Here is a 22,449-nt window from a genome sequence, read left to right as displayed (position 1 = left end):
AAAGCCCATTGAGACCCATTTAACCCAAAAATAATATACCCAAATTCAACCCAACCCCTCCCATAAAAAAGAAAAAAAGAAAGCAGCATATGAACAATTGAAGTATAAATTTATATTTTTCCTAGGGATTATTTTCTCAACAAATAATCATAGAAATCAAAACCCTACGAATCAAGCAAAAGTAGTATGAGTTTCTAGACTAGATAAAGTACCATTCTTGATCAGCAGTGTCCTAGATTTGAGCCTTGACGATGACCATGCCAACCTCGAACCCCGAGTCTTCGCCAATGGATCGGTTCTCGATAATGGGACCACCACTTGAACAATGCATGGACCTGAATCCCATTGAGCTTAGCGATCTTACCCGAAACGATCTTTCCCTTAACTGTCTTGGAATAGGTGGCGAGATAGTTGTCCGATGGGAGAGTGATCTTGCAGTTGTCGCCGAGCTCGACGGAGAAGTCACCGGAGGTCTTGTTTATGGAGTAGCCATGGACTGAGGAGGGTAAGGTCCAACTGGGAAGTCGTAGTTGGTGAGCTTAGTGTGGGTATTTGTTGCATTGTTTGGTTGCCAAGAAAGTGAGAGAAAATAGAGAAGAAAAGAAAATATTTTTTTATTTGGAATTTTAATATAATTGCTGATTAGATGTGCTTATGTGGAATTTTTTAATCCCAAGAATGGAGACTAGAGAGAGTGGAAAAGGAAATCCAAGAAAGTGTTGGGGTTTTCACTTTAATGGCATTTTGGTAATTTTGATAATTGGGTAATTGGGTGAGTTGCGGTTTATCCATAATAATTGGGTTGGGTTGGATTTGGGTTAGAAGTAATTAGTTAAATGAGTTTTAATGGGTAAATGAGTTTTATATACCCAACCTAATTATGCCCACCTTAAACCCACCAATTTGACACCCCTAATCCCTGCCAACCCACAACATGTTACTTATCAAAGGAGGTCTAAGTAACCTCTTTGAGTAACTTCCAAGACCATGGAGATCAGTTAAAGTGATCTTCCTCTTTAAGTAACTTCTAACCTATTTGAATGCTAACATAAGACTTTGTACTTTGTACAATATATGTTAGTCATTCTTCAATTACATCGCATTTAATGTTACTTGACATGTGATTTGCTCTGTGACCTAGAGAGAGGAGAGCGATGCCAACTTTCGGATCAGAATCAAATGAAATACCCTTCCAATGCAATTACCCCCTCCTCACTCACAAATGCTTTTTACCATCTTCACTTTTTAACTTTCACATTTTTACCTTTTCTCACTTATTTATTTATTTATTTAATGGTTGAGATTTAAAGATTTCTTTTCAAGTCTCAATCTCATCTTTTGATAGCTACTACATCAGGTGCAATACTTAGTCTTTCACCCGTTCCTACTTAGGCTCCCCGAGGAGTGTGGGTTGTCAAATCTAACCTCCAAATTTAGAGGATGGAGAATTTCTTATAACGCTCTTAAGATATAACTTATAAATGCCATTAAGAGTCCACCCTTAGCTAGGTATTTACTTGTGACTTCTAGTGTAAGTTATGGTTTTTGATATTGACAATTATGACATAACAAGAAAGATAAGGATGCATTAAAAATAAGCTGTGAGAAAAATTATGTGAAAAATATATTTATTTGAATTCACAGGGATTATTAATATTATTATTGACAATAATATTAATCCATTTGAATTCAAATTATTATTATTATTATTATTATTCTTTTTCTTATTATTATTATTATATTAAGACATGTGCTAAGGGGAAAGAAAAAGGTTTTGCATTGCAGTTAATGGTAAAGCAAAAATTGCAACAAACGAAGAGAAAGTGTTGATATATATATATATATATATATATATATATATATTTATATTATGAATAAGATATTCTCATTCTTATATACAATTTTTGACATTGTTTTTTAATAATAAAAAAACAATGTATAAGTATCTTGATATTATTAAAAAAAGTTATTAATTTTACTCGTTCAAAGTATGTACCCTAAAATTTCTCTTTAATTTATCTTGATATTATTTTATAAAATGTAATACGTAGTATTGTAGTTACTTATCATGATCATCTCCTTCTCTCTCAAATTTATCTTTTGGAATGACATAATTTATCTCTTTATTTACTTTTAATTATTTATTCAAGTAAGATAATATCTTCTAAATTCGTGTGATAGTTTAAAATTTTAATTTCTATAATTCCATCAACTTTGTAAACATTTGACTTGTTTTGTCTATAGCTTAATAAGGTTGCCATAATTTTTAATAGTAAAAGAAGTATATATCTATTAAGAACCTTATTATATATAACATTTAGGGTCATAGAAGTCTAATTTTATAAGAAGTGTCCGTAAATTTTTTTTTTTTTTTAAAAGAGAGGTAAAAGAAGCACCCTTTAAAAAGAGGCTTTAGGTGTAAACAGGTACTTCATGAGTTCCCTCTCCTTTAAAAAAGGTTTTCCAAATTTTTCTATTTCACGAGTTTCCTGACCTTTAGAGCAAAGTGATAATGTCTTTTGATAATTCCAATTAAAAAATGGGGTCCTTTTATAGTATTGTGATCAGAAACGTTATTTAAAGTTTTTTATTCTTAACCTTTTTATTTATATTCATGGAAGAATATATGTTACTAAGTAACAACCTTAAAAAAACATGTTGATAATCATAGTAAAATGCCAAATACCAAACCCACAAAAAAAACAAATGGCTAAGAAAATTAAATATATAAAAATGTTAATTCAAGAACTTTGTGTTCAAGTTATTGGGAAGACATCTTCTAGTCGTATGTGTACATCGTTTACATCTCTAGCAAATTTAATTGGTGACATTGTTTACACATTTCTAGCAAATCTAACTGGTACATGTGTTGCCTCATGAACATGGGTTTAAATCCTATTACCACCAAAAAAAAAAAAAAAAAAGATTTTAAAGCAATGTCATTTTTCACGTAAAGAAAAAAGAGATTGAAAGATTAAACCAGATTGCTTAATTATCCAGGAAGAAAAATTGAGAGGAGGAAGTCTAAGACATGTGCAATGTTAGCAAAAAGTGTGAAAGAAAAAACAAAAGATATCAACAACTAGGTTTTTGTATTTATCTAAAACATTGATAGAGATGTTTAGAAAAAGTTTATAAGAACAATTATGTTTTTGTGTCTATCTAAAACACTGTTGTAATTTGGTCAGCCACTTTGTGCAACCACGACTTTTAAGTCCAACTCTATTTTTTTTTTCAAAGCAAACCCAACTCTATTTAAAATACTACTACAATTTGGTGTAGCCACTTGACGTAATAATAAATTCTAAGCCCAACTTTCATTATATGGTGTATATGATTTTAACATTAATGTATAATAGAGTTTCATTAAACTCTAAACTCTATTATAATATATATCTTGTTATCTAATATAAATATGGTTTTTGTGAATATGTGGATATACTTGCACATAATCATCTAAAAAAAAAAAAAAAAAAAACTGAACATAGTCATTCTTTTTAGTGTATTAAGAAACTTCTTGTAAAAAATAAATTAATTACAAAGGATTAGATGAAGAAGAAGATGAAGAATTTGAATTGTAATCAAATTAGGATTTTTATCAACTTAGAAATCTTAGAAGATGAAGATAAGAACAAATAAGCATGTTGTTTTTATCTAAAATATTGCTACAATTTGGTGTAGCCATTTGATGCAATGCAAGTCACGCAACCATAATATATAACTATATGATTCCCAATAAGAAGAAAGTGTTGCATTTTATTTTGCTAGTAGAACATATATGTTGGGGGGACCACAATTCGATTATCTACAACCACTCTAAAAACAAGCTGTAAGGCATGATATCGAATGCTATAAAAGATTAGAGTGTGCCTTCCTCATCACCAATTGGTTTTGAAATTGAATAGCACAACTCATGATCTGACAAATGGTATCAAAGCCAAGGTCATGGGTTCAAATCGTAAGAGTGTCATTGTGAGAGAGGATTGTTGGGGGACCACAATTCGACTCCCTACAACCATTCATAAAAATAAGCTCGCAGGGCATGATGTCGAAACTCACAATCCGACAATATAATATGTGCTATCTTTTCCAAAAGTCAATTAAATCAATTATATAATTCAGCCAATACGCTACCATTAAATTTTAAATTAAGGAATCTAAGATACAACATCCAACTAACTATAATACTAAGTTTTGTCCTTATTTTGCATCTTTATTTACAATAAATCCAGTTACCTCACTTTCTAAGCATGGGTTATCACGATTCCTTGTAAAAGCATTAAAATCAGAGGACAAGTTCTGAAAATGAAATGACAAATGCATAAATTCCACTTCAATAAAGATTTTTTGTCCTGAATAAAACCTACACCCGCTAGTTGTTGAGGCCCAAATATCCCATGGTAGCGGCACCAATCAAAGCATCGGACATTTGTTAAGCAAAACAAAACAATGCAAAAGATATCTAGCCACTAGCACATAACCTTGCCAGCAATGTAGATTCCAATTTAGTTTTCGTAAATGATCAAACACCGTTTCATAGTGACAGATTAGGCACGACATTATTGGGCTCCCTTTCAGCAAAAATGGCCGAAAGAAAGAACAAAAGAGACCTAACAGAAAGCCCCTCTTGTCTATTCATTTCATGCATGTTTTTTTGGGGGGTCATAGGGCCCTATAACACCAGATCATACATGCCCAGCCCACATCAAGAAAGGCAACCTTCAAATTCATATTAGGATGAAGGAGTGCTGTGCTACCTTCAATTCATCAATTTGCCACTTTATAATGGGTTTTAGTAAAATAAAATCTTAGGTTCAAATCTTGTCTACACCTTAATCGTAAAAAATAATTATCATGCATCGAATGCCAAAAGTTTCGAATCTTATTGTACATATAAACAAAACAATTGCCATATGAGAAATGAGATGAAAATTTAGTAGTAGTGCCTGTTAAATGATAATTGTGAGAGGCCTATAATTGAAGTCTATGCCAGCCTAGATAGAAAGGCAAATTTGGTCGCTTGTTTAGAACCAAACAAAAACCAATTTCTAAAGATTGATAAAACTAAACCGACTTTCAAACACATCAAAGCAATAGTCTCTATCCCATGTTGAAGTAGAGTCTGATTGATTTATCTGGAAACAGAAGCCAGGCCTAGAGATTGTGGGGTTTGATTGGGTCTTTTAACCTAAGCTCTTGGCCAGAGGGGCATATGCTAGCATGCCACTCTGAAAGAGACAACTAGACAAAACATTTACAGTACATCTTAGCCCCACACCACCCAGCCTCTTTGAAAGGGAACATTTTAAACATGTCCAATTCACATCCCCATTCCAAATATTCTTTCTAGCAGACAAGATCTTGCATACCTATTCTCCCAATCCCAACCAAATCAATGCAATCCTAACCCCAACAAATCTGTACACCTCATTCCAATCCCGCATTTCACATTTTCCTTTTCATTGCTTTTTACTGCTCAATTTGAACGCGTGGCTTGACCTTACAAGTTTCTTTTTAATTATCACAACCATTCAAACCAATAAAGAAAGAAAAGTATACCCACTTTAAAATTAGCTTCATAAATACCCTTTAACACAAAAAGGTTGATAATGCCATATTAGGTGTCCAATTACACCCGCCGTTAATAAAGAATCGAACAAATTAAGTTTATTAAGTTTCTTATCATCCGTCAACATCAAAACTAATTTACGTTTTGGTTTAATGGTAAATAACAATTATACATACCACTCCACTCTTTAGCCCATTTTGAAATTAGTTCCATTAACACAAGTTGATCGATTGCAATAAAAAAAATTAACATTAAGCAATGTATTTCAACACAACACAACATAAAATATCAATTAAAAGGCTGATATTGTTCTTAATATAGTAATGTAAATCAGTAAAATCATCATATCAGTATTAGTAAAAACAGAAGTCACCCCTTATATGCACAAACAAAACAAATAACGCCCACCCAAAAAGAGAAAAAATAACGGTAATGCAATAAAAACCGTTACAGATAACGGACAATTGCAGTTTTGACGAAAAGGGATTTAAATTTTTTTTTTTTTTCTTAAAAAGAAGAAGAAGAAGTAATTGCAGAGATTGCAGGATATCCCACTATTATAATCATTCAGTGGGGGTCATTTTCAGCCGCCTGATTGGAGAATCTAAAGGTGTAGGAGAAGACGGAGCTGATGAAGATATAGGAGTCCGTAAAGGAGATTCCGATGATGATGATGATGAAGAAGATGATGAAGAAGAAATGGACGGTTCAGATTCAGTTAGATCACAGCAACTCTTTCTCTTGTTCATGTTGCTCTCACTCTCAATCCTAACCTCTCTCATCATGTAATCCTTTAATCTCTTCACATCTGCTAACTTCACCGGCTTCACTATGAAATCCTCTGCCCCTTCCTCCAAACATCTTTTAAAAAAAACAAAAAAACAAAAAAAACAAAGTCAATTATATGTTTCTGCTTTTGTTTTCCGAGGTTTTTACCTCGGAAACAGTACAGAAGAAAAGAATACATGTGACCGAGTCTATACCTGTCGATACGGGTTAAGATGTTCTCAGAGGACATAATCACCACTGGAATCTCTCTGAAATTAGACGATTCCTGTTTACATTTTCAAACAAGAATTACACACTATCTTTTTTTTATAAAAAGATAAAAATTGAATTAAATGAATTATGTGAAAATTTTCTGACCTTGATTTTCTTGAGCAATTCGTAGCCAGTCATTCCAGGCATACAGTAATCTGTGATAATCAGATCCACCTTCAAGCCCTGAAAAAGTAAAACAGAGCCAAACAAAAATTAAGAAACTCATATATGCAGCAAAAAAAAAAACACTGAATTGTTTGAAAATTTAATTCATTCTCACATCAAAACCAACAGAGGAGGTTTTCTCTTCGTCCAAACCAAGAAATTGCAAGGCTCTTCTTCCACTATCCACAGCAGTCACTGCACATTTCACATGGTTGAAAAAATCAGTATATACACAACCAAAAATAGAAACAAAAAAAAAGAAAAGAAAAAAGAATGTGAAATTCAAAATTTTTGGTCACCTTTGAAAGAAGAAATTTTGAGTAACCGTTCAATGACTTTCCGATCAACGAGACTGTCGTCAACGGCCAGAACGTGAGCTTCTTCAGAACCAGCCGGCAAAACATCGAAACCGTCAATCTTCGCCGCCGTCGCCGCCGTAGTCTCCGTCTTCCTCCGCCGCGAAACGACGACGTTCCTCTCCATCTATGAACTATTTTATAAAATTGAAAAAAAAAAAAAAACAAATTTTGATTCTGTTATGTAAAAGCTTTTGTGGCTCTACGTTTTTTTTTATACGCTGTAATGTGTAAAATGTCACACACACACACAACACAACACAAAACGCTCGCTACTATATTAGTAGTCACTTTCTCAAATCAAATCTTTCTCTCTCTCTAAGAAATCTCAAATCTACTTTTATATTTTATTTTTTTAGGTTTATTTTTTATAATATTTTTTTTAATTATAAGCCATAAACTCTGAGATTCTGATATCCACTTTGGTGTGATCTCCAAATCACAGTCACCGATATATCTCGTATTTTGACGCGATCGTATCGTATCGCGAGTGATAATATAAATCAATATATATTTTTGATTGATTGAGATTGAGGTTGAGATTGTCCCGAGATTTTGGTCAATCATGGGTATGTGTGACACAGTGATTGGTCTAGGATCGAGGTGGTAAAAGAAAACAAAGAGTTGACCACAGGTCAATGGAGTGACGCGCCGTCAAATCCGTAGGTGAAAACACAAAAAACACAAAAAGTAAAAGTAAAAAAATATATAAAATATAAAATTTTACTGCTTTAACAAATGCCGGCATTGAAAAAGAGGGAAATGTTTTCTGTTTCTTTTTCTTTTTTTTTTATACCGCTTTTTGGCGGTGAAATTTACTGTAAAGTTCGTACAATTTATTTATTTATTTTTGAGTGAGAGAGTATTTTGTTTCTTTCTCCGATTTCCAAGTCTTTTCGTTTTTTCTTTTTTTCTTTTGCAATAATAAAGATAGAAAGAAACATCAATATCTTTGCCAATCTTTGTGAACGTGGCTATCCCCACCGCCAATCTCTTACACGTGCTATATCAACTTTTTTTTTTCTTTTGAATTTTTTTTTTTAAAGATTTTTTTGTATTATATAATTATTTTGAGTATCCATATAGGTCACGAATGGCTACACAAATTATATGTAAAGAAACTAGTATGATTTTTAGGAATAAGATATTGGCTAATTAAAAAACCTTTCTAATTTTAGTTAAAAACAAAATAAAGAAAAAAAAATTGATTTCTCAGTATTGTAGTAGCTGTATACTTCATAGGTTAAAACTTTGTTATTATTGTGATAAATTAAGAAGATTGTAAAAATCATCTTATTTGACTTTTTTTTTTTTATAGCATCTTTTGGATATGATATTGTTATGATTAGAATAATTTATTTTAAATATTTTGATTTGAAACTTTTTATTTTTTCATTCAAATCATTTTAATAAATCTCCTGATTATTAAATATATTATGTGACAACAAAAAATGTGTGAGTACTCGTTTAAAACACCATGTAGTTGTTACCTCTAACCTACTTTAGAGGAAATTGTTTTGATTTTAATCTTTATTTATATTCATAGAAATTTTGAAGATTAAAACACTTGGAAAATGTATGGTTATGATCATAAGCTCATAACATGTCCATCAAATTTTCTTTTATGGACAAAATTTAGATACAATACTTAGTCGGTGTTCTCTTCTTAAGATTCAGTCATGTGCATTTTTTCATGAGATAAAAATGTATTTTTAGTTAAGTACAACCATATGATTAAATCTTAAGAAAGAAAAATCTAAGGAATAACATCTAAGTATTGTACCTAAATTTTGCCATTCTTTTATTATATAATACACATGATAAATTATTTATTTTTAAATGAAGTGTAACGAATGATACAATTCTAATAATTATAATCCATTAAATATTTCAATTGATCCACAAAAAGCTGTCTGAAGAGTTTAACGTTTTTTTTAAATGAGAAAAATAAAATCTATAGTAATTATCATACAAATGGAAAAAAAAGGTGGGTTGGGGTCAGATTGGTGATGCCTATCCCTGTCTCATCCTCTCTTTGGACAAAAGTGAGGCAGGTCGAGAATGAATTAATCTTGAGGTATTTTGCTATTTCTAATGAGGTGACTTTAATGTTAATGAGATATCATATAAGGGGGGATGCATAGTGGTGTACATTCCTAAAAAAAAAAAAAAAAAAAAAAAAAAAAAAAAAAAAAAAAAAAAAAAAAAACGCCGCAATAGACCATTTGTGTCTACAATGACTTTTTTTGGTTTTTTGTGACGTTTTACAAACGCCGCATAAGCTTAGTTTTTTTGTAGTACCTATTTGAGGGAGGAAAAATTTAGGTGAGGTAGGACAAGAGGAAAATTTTTTTTCCATCCCTAAGTAAACCTATTATAAAGATTATATGAATAATAATTTAGTAGTTGGAAGATGATAGATTTGAATTGTGAATGTTTCTATTGATTATATAAAGAGTGCCAATTGATTGATTTAATAATATAAAAGTTATATTATTATTAGTTATAAATTTGAACCTTTTTTTTTTTTTTTTTTTGAGAAACAGTTATAAATTTGAACTTAATTGTTTATACTTGTTTTCTTTCAAGTTTTAGAATGATTTAAATTATAGTATAGATTAAACTTTGTACTTCTTTGTTTAAAGAAGAAATGTTATTAAATTACAAAGTTATTAATTGTTAATAAGGAGATTCTCTGTGATAATTTTTGCTAATATGTTTTGAAAAATAAAAATACTAATAATAATAATTAAAAAGAAAAGCTCCTTGACTACTTTTATTTTTTTAATGAACCTTGACTGCATTTTTTTTAATGGGACCTTGGCTATGTTAGGCCCCTTTTTTGTTTGCAGCAAAACATGTACTGTCTCCTTAGCTCAATAAATTTTCATTTAAACACGTTATGGTAATGTGGGTCTCTCATCTTACATTCAAAAGATGAATTCATAACCAAAATAAATTTATTAAAAGATGAACATACCTTTGAGTTATTTGCTCAATAACCAAATTAACGGACCCTTGATTTTTTTTTTTTTTTTTTTTTTTAGAGTTTCAGCATATGACATTTGCTAATGATAACTCTTATATCATCAAATCAAAGCACCAATCAGTTTTTGGTACAGGCGAAGATTGAACCTAGATCTATTATTTAACCATCAAATTTTTTACCAATTGAACTTGTAGGGTCGCAATTTAGGGTCCAGGCCCAACAGGTATGGGGTTCTGGCCCAAGGAGCCCGAAACAATGAATTTATAGAGAGTGGGTTACAGAACTAGGCCTTAACGAAGTGTATACTAGTTAATATTGGGCCATACAACAATTGAAAATAAGAAAATCTCCTTCATGTCCATTAGATATACGGTCCGAGGAGACGTGGAGGATGTATCTCTATCCCTGCTCAAAGGCCATGGTTCTCACCCTATTCTTCTGTTCTCAGTTCCTCTTTTTTCCTCCTCTCCTTCATGGGGACTCCCCTCTCTTATATAGCCCCCTTGAAGTCATCAGGGCCTTATATTTGTTGATCATCTGGACCTTCACTTAAGTACTCATCCCATCGGACATCTCCTCCATCTTTCTGTGAGTTGTGGCAGCCAAGGCAACACTGTTCGCAAGTCCTCTCCACATTAATGCGGCCAGAAAAGTAGTTGTCATGCATTTAATGTGGTAGCTGTAGCATTTCCTTTGGCATCCTACACTTTCTTCCCTCTTACGGGCTTGTAGGACTCATCCCTGTTACTAATGCTCATAGGAGTGGATCCTTATAGCAGGCAGAGTGCATGTTTGAGCCATATTTGGTACGTCCGAGGAGACATTTCTCCTCGGACCGCCTTTTAAATATTTTTGGGCCCATAAGAATTGGGTCGGGAGCCCTTTTGGCTCCCATGCCTTCTCCTCGGACATGGTCAAATTTTCCTACGGGACCCAAGGCCCCTTGTGTGATCTTGGGCCTTTGCCCCTACAATAGCCCCTCAAAATTCCGGGTCTTTCCCTCTTATCTGAGGAGAAAAGGCGGGATTTTGACACTTATGGGATTACTTATTGTAAATCCTTGACTTACGCGTGTGGAGGTACAGCCTCACGTGCCTCATTACTACTACTAGCGTTTCGTAACCCACGAGGCGCTAATTATTATGCTAGGCGGCTTTATGTCCCTCGAATCCAATGGTGGGGTGCCTAATTAACGGTTGATATTTCCCCAATTCTTTGGGCGGGAGTAAGCCCGTTCAGTTTCTCCCCGCTATATAAGGCTTTTAAGGGGAATTATTTCCACTTTTTTGCAAAAGCACTCAAACGTCCCAGAGCACTCCAGTACTTCCTTTTGCAAAGCATTCAAAACTCCACAGCCATTCCCTTGAAGATTTCCGGCGAGTTCTTCGCAAGCTCAAGAGGTTTAGGATCTTCGCTCCCGTAAGTGCTCAATTCCCGTATTACTTAGCCTTTCCTCTCTGCTGCCTTTCCCGGCTTCCTTTCTTAAGTAAACCTTCTTCGTATCACCTAGGGTTAGTAGGATGGGTAAGTTTGAGAAACTGGTAGACTCTCCGGCCGGTATGGAAGGTTTCAGGGCCAAATACCGTATCCCACTGGGAGTAGGTCTAGAATATTGCTCTTCGGACCAGATCTTAACCAAGAGAAAGACGGGGTAGGTCGCTATTCCAATGATAGCTTTCATAGAAGGAGGAATGACGATCCCCATGGGGAGAATAACTAGGGATTATTTGCGTGGTCATAGGCTAGCCCCCCACCAGTGCGCTACGAACATGTTCCGAATCCTGGGGTGCGTAGACGCTTTGAATGAACAGATGAACCTCGGCCTCTCATGGCACGATGTAGTTCACTTGTATGAATGTCATTGCCTCAATGAGTCGTATTACTTGAAATCCAGGTCCGACGAGGTGAGGCTGATATCCTGCCTTCCCAAGTCCAACAAAGGCTTGAAGAACGACCTTTTGATCGTCTCCAGAGCATGGCACGATGGTCTTCATTGCCCAGTTAAGGCGGGAACACCAGGTGGGGCACTGTAGGGTCAGATCCCTTGGAGGGGATCTTAGTTTTAAGTTTTTCTCTCCTTTATTTCGGTTTTAGTTTTTATTAATTGCCTCCTCGGACTAACATAACCCTTCCTTTGGGTTTTTGCAGACAAAGAACAAACAACTCCGCGGATAAGTTTGGTCAACGTCCAGGCCCTCAACTTCCTCCTAAGGTCCGAAATCTTTGTGAGTGAGGACGAGCAACTGCGTGCCGCTCCTCTTATCTTGGACTACGAGCCCTTTTCTCGCACTTTTGTGGACGCCGGTCAAGCCATCAAGGTTGGAAGTCTCCGGTTAGCTCGCATCGACGTTTCTAAACCAGGCTTTCTTGCTTGGAGAGACCTACCTCCAGTCCAATTGCCTGTTCAGCGCGTTCTCCCAGAGGTAGCCACCCTAGGAGAAGGAGTTGACTCCTTGCATTCATCTCTTGAGGCTGAAATCGACCAGTTCTGCTTCGCCGAGGAGGGAGAGGTGTCAACCGGGCCTGTAGAACTCTCAGATTCCGGTTCAGACATTGATTGCTTCTCAGCGGCTCACACTCCTGACTTAGTAATTGCTCAGATTGACACTAGCCAAGAGGTTGAAGAGGAGGATATGGATCTGAAGCCGAGGTCCGGTCTGAGGGGCCTTTTATCCAACAGAAACAAGGGGCAGTCTTCCAAGGATGCCCCCAAGGAGCAGGTTACAGCCAAGCTTCCTCCTCCTCTTCCCCCCTCCACTGACCCAGCGCTACAACCCCTTCCTAATTTAAAGCAGAAGAGACCAGTGGAAGAATTGGAAGAGGGCAAGGTCGGCCCTTAAAAGGCTAAGCAACAGAAGAAGGGTAAAGAGCCCAAGGAAAAAAGGACAAGGTCCGTTGATAGCTGAGATGAGGCGGCTATGAAGAGGGAGCAGCGCACTTGGTCCCCACGCCTAGAGCTGGACGGCACCCCTATTTCGTGGAACGCAACTCTTTGGGAGTCCCAACGAGGGCAGGTGTCTTACCTTGCTGAGGCCTTGCAGTTGCCCCTTCTCCTACCTCGTGACATGGAGGGGCTCTGGGCTACTCGGCAACCGGATCTCTTCATGTCGCTGAAGAGAGATCTGGCCATGGTAAACGAAGACTCCTCTTTGTTCAATTTCTTTATTCCGCACCTGCCTATTCGTTATTTTCTTTTAATGATTCCTCCGTCACTCCCGTGTAAGTCACTCAACAAATCTTCGTGGCTGAGGAGTGGGCCAAGAAATCCTGGGAAGTCTGAACACTGAGGTTCAGTCCTGCCTTGCCGCAGAGAAAGCTACCGGTGCCCTTAGGCTGGAAAAAGACCGCCTGAATAAGGAAATAAAGGAGGTGCTTAAGGCCCGAGACAGTGCTGAGGCTGGCCTTAAGACCACAACCAAGCAGGCTGGGGACATGCGCTAACAACTTCATCTGTCCGAAATAAACCTCGCGATCGAGAAGCAGATGGTCTCGGACCTCAAGGCAAAGCTAATAAAGACAAAAGAGGCGGCTCGCTTGGCCAGGGAGGAGGCTGAGGCTGCGGTGGCAGCCTCTTACTAGCGCGGAGTGGCGGATACCGAGGCCAGGCTGACCGAGGAGGTGGCTACAGTCTGTAGGGACTACATCACTATGTCTTGGGGGGTGGCCTTGGACCGGGCAGTAGTTCCCGCGGACTCCGACCTTAGGAAGATTGAGAATATCTTATTTCCTGAAGATATTCGCGAGATTCCGGGCTCAGGTCCTCCTGAGGAGCCCCTCTTTGCTAGGGTCACTACTTCAGATTCTCTCATACCAAAAGCCGAGGAGGTGCAGCCACCTGCAAAGCACAAGTCGCCTGAGGACACCCTCACTATAAGGGACGTTGTCGCGCAAGCCAAGGAGGCCGGACCTGAGCCCAAGGCAGGAGGTGATCACCCCGAGGCAGAGATCCCTGCAAAGAGTTCTGCCCAAGATAAAGCCTAGGACGTTAGTGTAGGACTTTTCTTCTAGTTGTCTTTTTTTATCTTTTATTTCCTTATTTTACCAATGTTTGTAAGAAAATACATTTCGGAGCCTAATGAATGATATGATTTCTTCAATGAATGATATGATTTCTTCTTTGAATCTTGTTTTACTTATTCCTTTTCTGCCTTTGTTATGAATGAATTTCGGTTATGTTACTAACTTCTGAGGGCCAAACGTTACTCGAAATTTAAGCAATACGGCTAAGCATGAATGAAAGAATGAAAAAATGATAGTTAACACTTAGATAAAACTGCATCGAGGTTAATTTCCCCTAAGCCTGTGGTCCGAGGGGCCACACAGGGCTCGGGTTCTATCCAACACTTAGATTGAACTGCATCGTGGTTAATTTCCCCCAAGCCTGTGGTCTGAGGAGCCAGGCAGGACTTGGGTTCTGTTTAACACTTAGATAGGACTGCGTAGTAGTTAATTTCCCCCTAGCCTGTGATTTGATGAGCCATACAGGACTTGGGTTCTGTTTAACACTTAGATAAAACTGCATCGAGGTTAATTTCCCCCAAGCCTGTGGTCCAAGGGGCCACACAGGACTTGAATTCTGTTTAACATTTAGATAAAACTACGTAGTAGTTAATTTTCCCCTAGCCTGTGGTCCGAGGAACCAGACAGGATTTGGGTTCTGTTTAACACTTAGATAAAACTGCGTAGTAGTTAATTCCCCCCTAGCTTGTGGTCCGAGGAACCAGACAAGATTTGGGTTCTGTTTAACACTTAGATAAAACTGCATCGAGGTTAATTTTCCCCAAGCCTGTGGTCCAATGGGCCACACAGGACTTAGGTTCTGTTTAACACTTAGATAAAACTGCGTAGTAGTTAATTTCCCCCTAGCCTGTGGTCCGAGAAGCCAGACAGGATTTGAGTTTTGTTTAACACTTAGATAAAACTGCGTAGTAGTTAATTTCCCTCTAGCCTGTGGTCCGAGGAGCCAGACAGGATTTGAGTTTTGTTTAACACTTAGATAAAACTGCATCGAGGTTAATTTCCCCCAAACCTGTGGTCAGAGGAGCCACATAGGACTTGGGTTCTATTTAACACTTAGATAAAACTGCGTAGTAGTTAATTTCCCTCTAGCCTGTGGTCCGAGGAGTTAGACAGGATTTGGGTTCTGTTTAACACTTAGATAAAACTGCGTAGTAGTTAATTTCCCCCTAACCTGTGGTCCAAAGAGACAAATAGGATTTGGGTTCTGTTTAACACTTAGATAAAATCGCATCGAGGTTAATTTCACCCAAGCCTATGGTCTGAAGGGCCACACAGGACTTGGGTTCTGTTTAACACTTAGATAAAACTACATAGTAGTTAATTTCCCCCTAGCCTGTGGTCCAAGGAGCTAGACAGAATTTGGGTTCTGTTTAACATTTAGATAAAACTACGTAGTAGTTAATTTCCCCTTAGTCTGTGGTCCGAGGAGTCAGACAGGATTTGGGTTCTGTTTAACACTTAGATAAAACTGCACAGTAGTTAATTTCCCCCTACCTTATGGTCCGAGGAGCCAGACAGGACTTGAGTTCTGTTTAACACTTAGATAAAACTACACAATGGTGTGGCGCCAAGAATTACAAACTTTCATTAATAATTATACCTTTTCAGGTTATTTACATTTCAAGGGCATGGTACTACATGTTTGTCCAAATCTTCTAAAAAGTAGGCCCCTATGTCAGCCACCGAGGTGATACATATGGGCCTTCCCAATTTGGTCCGAGTTTTCCCCACGTGGGATTTCTTGCAGTGCCCAGGACCTTCCTCAATACCAGATCCCCAGGTGCTAGGGGTCTTAGCTTCACCTTGACATCATAACCTTGCTTGAGCTTATGCTGATAGTAGGCAAGTTGGACCATTGCTCTCTCCCTTCTTTCCTCGATGAGGTCTAAACTTTTTTCTAGTAGCCAGTTGTTAGAATTAGGGCAGAATGTGCTGGTCTTCAGTGTTGGGAAATTTGTCTCTAGGGGAATGACGGCCTCAGCTCCATAGGTCATTGAAAAGGGGGTCTCCCTTGTGGGCTTGCGTGGCGTGGCGCGGTACGTCCACAAAACATGGGGTAATTCCTCTACCCACCTTCTTTTCGCGTCAATTAATCTCTTCTTCAACCCATTTACTATGACTTTGTTGACGGCTTCGGCCTGCCCATTCCCCTGTGGGTAAGCCAGTGTGGAGTACCTATTCGCAATTCCCAACTCGCTGCAATACCTTTTGAAAGTTTTACTATCAAACTGAAGACTGTTGTCCGAGATTAGGGTGTGAGGGACATCGAACCTGGTGACGATGTTCTTCCAAATAAATTTCTTAGCGTCAACGTCTCTAATGTTTGCTAGCGGCTCAGCTTCAACCCATTTTGTGAAATAATCCGTGTCGACAAGGAGAAACCTTTTGTTCCTCATTGCTTTGGGAAATGGTCCTAGGATGTCCAGGCTCCATTGCGCGAATGACCAAGGGCTGGACAGCGGATTAAGGGTCCCGCCTGGTTGATGTATATTCGGGGCGAACCTTTGGCATTGATCGCATTTCTTCACATATTCCTGCACCTCTTTCTGTATGCTCGGCCACCACTAACCTTGCGTTATGGCCCTATGAGACAAGGACCTACCCCTCGTATGGCTTCCACAAATCCCTTCGTGCAATTCCTCCAGGATAGCCTCAGTGGCATCTAGTTGCACGCATAGCAAGTACGGTCCTGAAAATGAGCGCTTATACAGTTTGGAGTCTTCGGATAGCCAGAATCGAGAAGCCTTTCTTCTAATCTTGTCGGCCTCGTTCTTATCTTCAGGTAAGATGTCGTTCTTTAAAAACAGTACTAGAGGATCCATCCAGCTAGGCCCTGCCCTGACGCTGTGAACATGCACCAACTCGGTTCTCACCATCAATGGCCTGTATAGATCTTTTACGAGTATGACCCAAGGGAGGGGTTGCGCCGAGGAGGTGGCAAGCGTTACAAGGGAGTCAGCGTGGGTGTTCCCGCTCCTGGATACGTGCATTAGGCTGAAATTGTTGAAATGCGCCTGCAAGCGCTTGACTTGGACTAGGTACTCTTACATTCTTTCATCCCTCGCCCCCAATTCTCCATTTACTTGTCCCACGACAAGTCTTGAGTCCGAGAACATGCTTATAGATTTCCCGCCCAGTTTCTAGATCATAGACATTCCTTCCAATAAGGCCTCATACTCTGCCTCGTTATTCGTGGCGGAGAAGCCCAGCCTTAACCATTTTTCGATGGTAATCCCCTCGGGGGAAATCAAGACGAGCCCCACCCCTGAGCCCCTTTGGTTGGCCGCGCCGTCGACGTATGCTTTCCAACAAGTGTGCTCTTGCTGAGAGACTGCCCCGATTAGTTTTTCGTCTGAGTATAGTGGCCCTCTTGCTCCTTCTGATGAGGGTTCGGCAAACTTAGCTACCAGATCCGCGAGGACTTGGCCCTTCACAGCGGAGCGAGGCATGTACCTAATGTCGAAGGCGCCAAGAATCGTCCCCACTTTTCTATTCTACCCGTGTAATCGGCGCTCCAGAGTATTGATTTGAGCGGGAGTTGGGTTAGTACAACAACGGTATGTGCCTGGAAGTAGTGGAGGAGCTTCCGCGTGGCTTGTACGATTGCCAGGATGGCCTTTTTGAGGGGGAGGTAATGGATTTTTGCCTCATGCAACGATTTGCTCACATAGTAGATAGGCTATTGTGTGCCGTTGTCTTCCCCGATTAGCACTAGGCTCACTGCGTGAGGGGCCACAGTAATATAGGCGAATAGAACCTCATTGGCTTCAGGACTGGACATGATTGGCGGCTGAGACAGATACTCCTTAAGCTGCTAGAAGGCTAAGGCGCATTCTTCAGTCCACTCGAACCCCTTCCACTTGTTTAATAAGAGGAAGAAAGGTCTGCACCTGTCCGCTGAGCGGGAGATAAAACGGTTTAAGGCGGCAATCATGCCGGTGAGTTTTTGGACCTCTTTGCAGTTCCGAGGAGGCTGCAAGCTATGGATAACTCTAATTTGGTCGGGGCTGACTTCAATACCTCTATGAGTCACCATATAACCTAAGAATTTCCCTGACTCCACTCCGAATGAACACTTGGACGCGTTCAGGCTCAGCCTATACTTTCTCAGAATTTTAAAGACATTGCCAAGGTCTCTGACGTGGTTGGACACTAACTTGCTCTTCACCACCATGTCGTCTATATAGACTTCAATGCTTTTACCCATTTGTAGTTCAAACATCCTGGTCATCATCCTCTGGTAGGTCGACCCCGCATTCTTTAAGCCAAAGAGCATTACCTTATAATGATAGTTTCCAATGGGGGTGACAAAAGCTGTTTTTTCTTGGTCGTCGGCAATTAGGGGTATTTGATGGTAGCCTTGGAAGGCATCCAAAAAGCTCATTCGAAGGTGTCCCACGGTCGAATCCACCAATCGGTTTATCCGAGGCATAGGGAAAGGATCCTTTGGGCAGACCTTGTTCAAGTCTGTGAAGTCCATACAGACCTGCCATTTCCCACTCTTCTTCTTCTTCACAACGGTGTTGGCCAGCCACTCGGGGTAAAATACCTCTTTGATAGCCCCCGCTTTCTTCAGTTTCATCACCTTCTCTCTCATCGCATCTGTATGCTCTTTCGACGGTCGCCGAGGAGGTTGCTTCTTAGGTGTCACGGCCAGGCTAACATTAAGGTGGTGGCAAATGAAATTTGGATCGACCCCCGGAGCCTCGTAGGCATTCCATGGAAACATGTCCACATTCTGTCTGAGAAAGTCAATCAGGGTTTCCTTCTCTTAGGGCGGCAGTTCTGAGCCAACCTGAAAAAATCTTTACGGGTCAGAGCCTACAAGAACTCTTTCCAAATCCTCACAGTTCGCCCCCTCGGCGGGTCCCCCACTACCCGAGGCTAGGGCCGGGGTTGTTAATTGCTATAAGCCATTTTCGGCTGAGGTGGATGGCTCAGTACTCGGTCGTCGGGAGATGGCAGACACAGTGCATTGCCGAGCCATGGCTTGGTCCCCTATTACTTCTTTCACCTGACCCTCCGACAGGTACTTCACCTTTTGGTGTAAGGTTGATGACACAGCCCCTAGGGCGTGAAGCCACGGTCTGGCTACAATGGCAGTGTAGGGCGAGTAAGCATCTACCACTATGAAGTCCACCTCCACTATGTCCGAGCTTGTCTGTATAGGCAGCCTAATCAGGCCTTTCGGAGTGACGGTTTTCCCTTCGAAACTCACCAAAGGGGAGTCGTATGCTGTCAAGTCCTTGGTTTCAGCTTCAGCCCCTTGTACAAGTTGGGGTACATTACTTTCATGGCGCTGCCCTGATCGATTAGCACCCTCTTCACGTCATATCCCCCAATCCTGAGCGTGACGACTAGAGCATCATCGTGGGGCTGAAGGGTTCCAAGTTTATCCTCATCTGAGAATCCGATTAGGGGCGTGGCCATCCCTTTAGCCCTCTTGGATTCCCGGTCGTCAGCTTCAACGGGGAGTCGGGCCACCGACATCAATCTGAAAGGATGGGAGCCGGTTCTTCCTGGTACGGCAAGAATGACATTTATTGTGCCAATAGGTGGCCTCAATGTGGTTTGCCTTGTTTCGACGTTCGACTGCTCCTGCAGTCCAACAGGATGATGCAAGAGGTGTCTCAGCTTTCCTTCTCGGACCAGCCAGTCTAAGCGGTTTTTCAGATTCCTACAGTCATTGGTGGTGTGGCCCGGCTCTTGGTGATATTCGCAATACAGATTATGGTTATGTTTCGTGGGGTCACCTGCCATCCTAATTGGCCATTGAAAGAACGGTTCTTTCTTCACTTTCTCTAGGTCCTTATGTAATGGTTCTCGGAACATAGCATGGACTGCCTGTGCCCCTGTAGATCTAGATTGCTCCGAGTAATCCCTTCTCGGCCGGTTATTGTTGTTAAAACGGTCCGACCTGAAGTCTCTCCTCTCCTGAGGGACAACCTTCGCTTTGCCCTTTCCCGTCTATTGGTCCTCTTCGACTCTCTTGTACTTGTCAATTCGGTCCATGAGTTGGCGCACGCTGGTGACTGGTTTCCCAGTCAGGGACTTTCTTAAACCATGCTCTGTCGGCAGGCCCCTCTTAAATGTGCTAATGGCGACATCATTGTAATTTCCCTCTATCTCGTTATACATTTCCCAATATCTGTCTGAGTAGGCCTTCAGGGTCTCTCCTTCTCGCATGGACAGGGACATGAGGGAATCTAAGGGCCGAGGAACCCTACTTCTAGTTATGAAGCGAGAACTGAAAGCCTGTGTTAGCTGCTTAAAAGATTTTATGGAGTTTGGCTTGAGGCCGTAAAACCATCTCATCGCCATGGGTCCCAAATTGGATGGAAACACTTTGCACATCAACGCCTCGTCCCTGGAATAGACGGCCATCCTCTGGTTAAACTGGCTTATGTGCTCTATTAGGTCCGTCCGACCATTATATATGGCAAAAGTGGGTTGGTGGAACCGCCGAGGAAGCTCAGCCCCCTCTATCCTGCACGTGAAGGGTGACTGGGAGATGCGGTCCAGGGCCTTACTCATAGCGTCGTTTGCTAGGCCCTTGTAAGATGGGCTTTTGTGGCCGCATTTGTGAGGTTGCTCTTCCTCATAGGAGAAGGTTTCACTTGGCGGGGTTCTCGATCTCCGCCTGTACTCATTGTCCTCCTCATCGCTGGTGTCCGAACTGAGGGAAGGACACCTTCGTTGCGCTCGGCATAACTTCTTCTTCAAGTCGTCGATTTCTTGCTGTAGAGCCCTATGATCGTCCCGCTTGTGGGATGCATGACCTTTCCCTTTCGAGCGACTTCTGCTCGTGTAGGAGGTATTTACACTACCCTCTCGTCGCTTGTCTTGATCTCTCTCCCGTTCGAGGTTCAAGAAGTTGTCCTGCTGTTGGGAGTCTGTGTGTCACGTTTGTTGTAGACCTGATCCTTCCATCTCTAACGGTTTCACTTGCTGAGACACAAGTTATCCCCACAGATGGCGCCAATTGTAGGGTCGCAATTTAGGGTCCAGGCCTAACTGGTATGGGGTTCTGGCCCAAGGAGCCCGAAACAATGAATTTATAGAGAGTGGGTTACAGAATTAGGCCTTAACGAAGTGTATACTAGTTAATATTGGGTCATACAACAATTGAAAATAAGAAAATCTCCTTCATGTCCATTAGATATACGGTCCGAGGAGACGTGGAGGATGTATCTCTGTCCCTGCTCAAAGGCCATGGTTCTCACTCTGTTCTTCTGTTCTCAGTTCCTCTTTTTTCCTCCTCTCCTTCATGGGGACTCCCCTCTCTTATATAGCCCCCTTGAAGTCATCAGGGCCTTATATTTGTTGATCATCTAGACCTTCACTTGAGTACCCATCCCATCGGACATCTCCCCCATCTTTCTGTGAGTTGTGGCAGCCAAGGCAACACTGTTCGCAAGTCCTCTCCACATTAATGTGGTCAAAAAAGTAGTTGTCATGCATTTAATGTGGCAGCTGTAGCCTCTCCTTTGGCATCCTACACTTTCTTCCCTCTTACGGGCTTGTGGGACTCATCCCTGTTACTAATGCTCGTAGGAGTGGATCCTTATAGCAGGCAGAGTGCATGTTTGACCCATATTTGGTACGTCCGAGGAGACATTTCTCCTCGGACTGCCTTTTAAATATTTTTGGGCCCATAAGAATTGGGCCGGGAGCCCTTTTGGCTCCCATGCCTTCTCCTCGGACATGGTCAAATTTTCCTACGGGACCCAAGGCCCCTTGTGTGATCTTGGGCCTTTGTCCCTACAGAACTAATTAGAACTCACAACATACCCTTAAATTTGATTGTATTCTTCTTAATTAAATAATATGAACACCAACCATATCATTAACAACCTTAATGATAAAGGTCATGGAAGAACTTTCCATGAGGTTTTTTCTTAAAGTGATGTACAATGTATACTATTGAGTTTTTCCACTTTTATCTTAGGGCGGTTGGATTCGGCAAAAGGACGTCTAGGATAGTAGGTTTTTTGGGTGCAGTGTACAATGTATGCTACACATTTTTCTAATAATAATAATGGAGTAGTTTTTTGTCCAAAAAAAAAATGGAGTAGTTTTATGAGTATAAATTATTTTACAATTTTTTAATTACAACCTATCAATGGTAAGAAATTAACAATCAATTTTGCATATACTCTGTTTCTCAAAAAAAAAATTTTGCATATACTTACAATAATTTTTTGGTCAACACGCTTTATCACATCATAATTATAATAAGAAGTTGAGAAAAAATTTATAATCCTATACTTTTTAATAATATTGAAATTAAATTTTGGCAGAGACCAGCA

General features: G+C 40.0%; 2 protein-coding genes across 2 annotated transcripts; both read right to left on the bottom strand.

Annotated features, from left to right (window-relative positions):
• Nucleotides 1–5,855: 5,855 nt before the first annotated feature.
• LOC126718617 (two-component response regulator ARR5-like) lies at nucleotides 5,856–7,431 on the bottom strand. Its single transcript, XM_050420919.1, has 5 exons — nucleotides 7,075–7,431; nucleotides 6,891–6,970; nucleotides 6,716–6,793; nucleotides 6,553–6,623; nucleotides 5,856–6,430 (listed from the first exon to the last, which is right to left on the bottom strand). The coding sequence occupies exons 1-5, from the start codon at nucleotides 7,256–7,258 to the stop codon at nucleotides 6,133–6,135; spliced, it is 711 nt and encodes a 236-aa protein (XP_050276876.1). The 5' UTR covers nucleotides 7,259–7,431; the 3' UTR covers nucleotides 5,856–6,132.
• Nucleotides 7,432–19,378: 11,947 nt separating this feature from the next.
• On the bottom strand, nucleotides 19,379–19,900 carry LOC126719865 (uncharacterized). The gene has a single exon (XM_050422374.1). The coding sequence runs from the start codon at nucleotides 19,898–19,900 to the stop codon at nucleotides 19,379–19,381; it is 522 nt and encodes a 173-aa protein (XP_050278331.1).
• Nucleotides 19,901–22,449: the final 2,549 nt, after the last annotated feature.

This window comes from Quercus robur, chromosome 3 (assembly GCF_932294415.1).
Source record: "Quercus robur chromosome 3, dhQueRobu3.1, whole genome shotgun sequence".
Taxonomy (NCBI): Eukaryota; Viridiplantae; Streptophyta; class Magnoliopsida; order Fagales; family Fagaceae; genus Quercus; species Quercus robur.
This window is presented reverse-complemented; position numbering and strand designations above follow the sequence as displayed.

Coding starts and splice junctions, on each gene's coding strand:
- LOC126719865 (XM_050422374.1), bottom strand. CDS start 19,900: ATGGCAGGTGACCCCACGAAACATAACCATAATCTGTATTGCGAATAT.
- LOC126718617 (XM_050420919.1), bottom strand. CDS start 7,258: ATGGAGAGGAACGTCGTCGTTTCGCGGCGGAGGAAGACGGAGACTACG. Junction 6,624..6,715: donor AATTGCTCAAGAAAATCAAG/GTCAGAAAATTT, acceptor AAATGTAAACAG/GAATCGTCTAATTTCAGAGA. Junction 6,431..6,552: donor ATCTTAACCCGTATCGACAG/GTATAGACTCGG, acceptor TTTTTTTAAAAG/ATGTTTGGAGGAAGGGGCAG.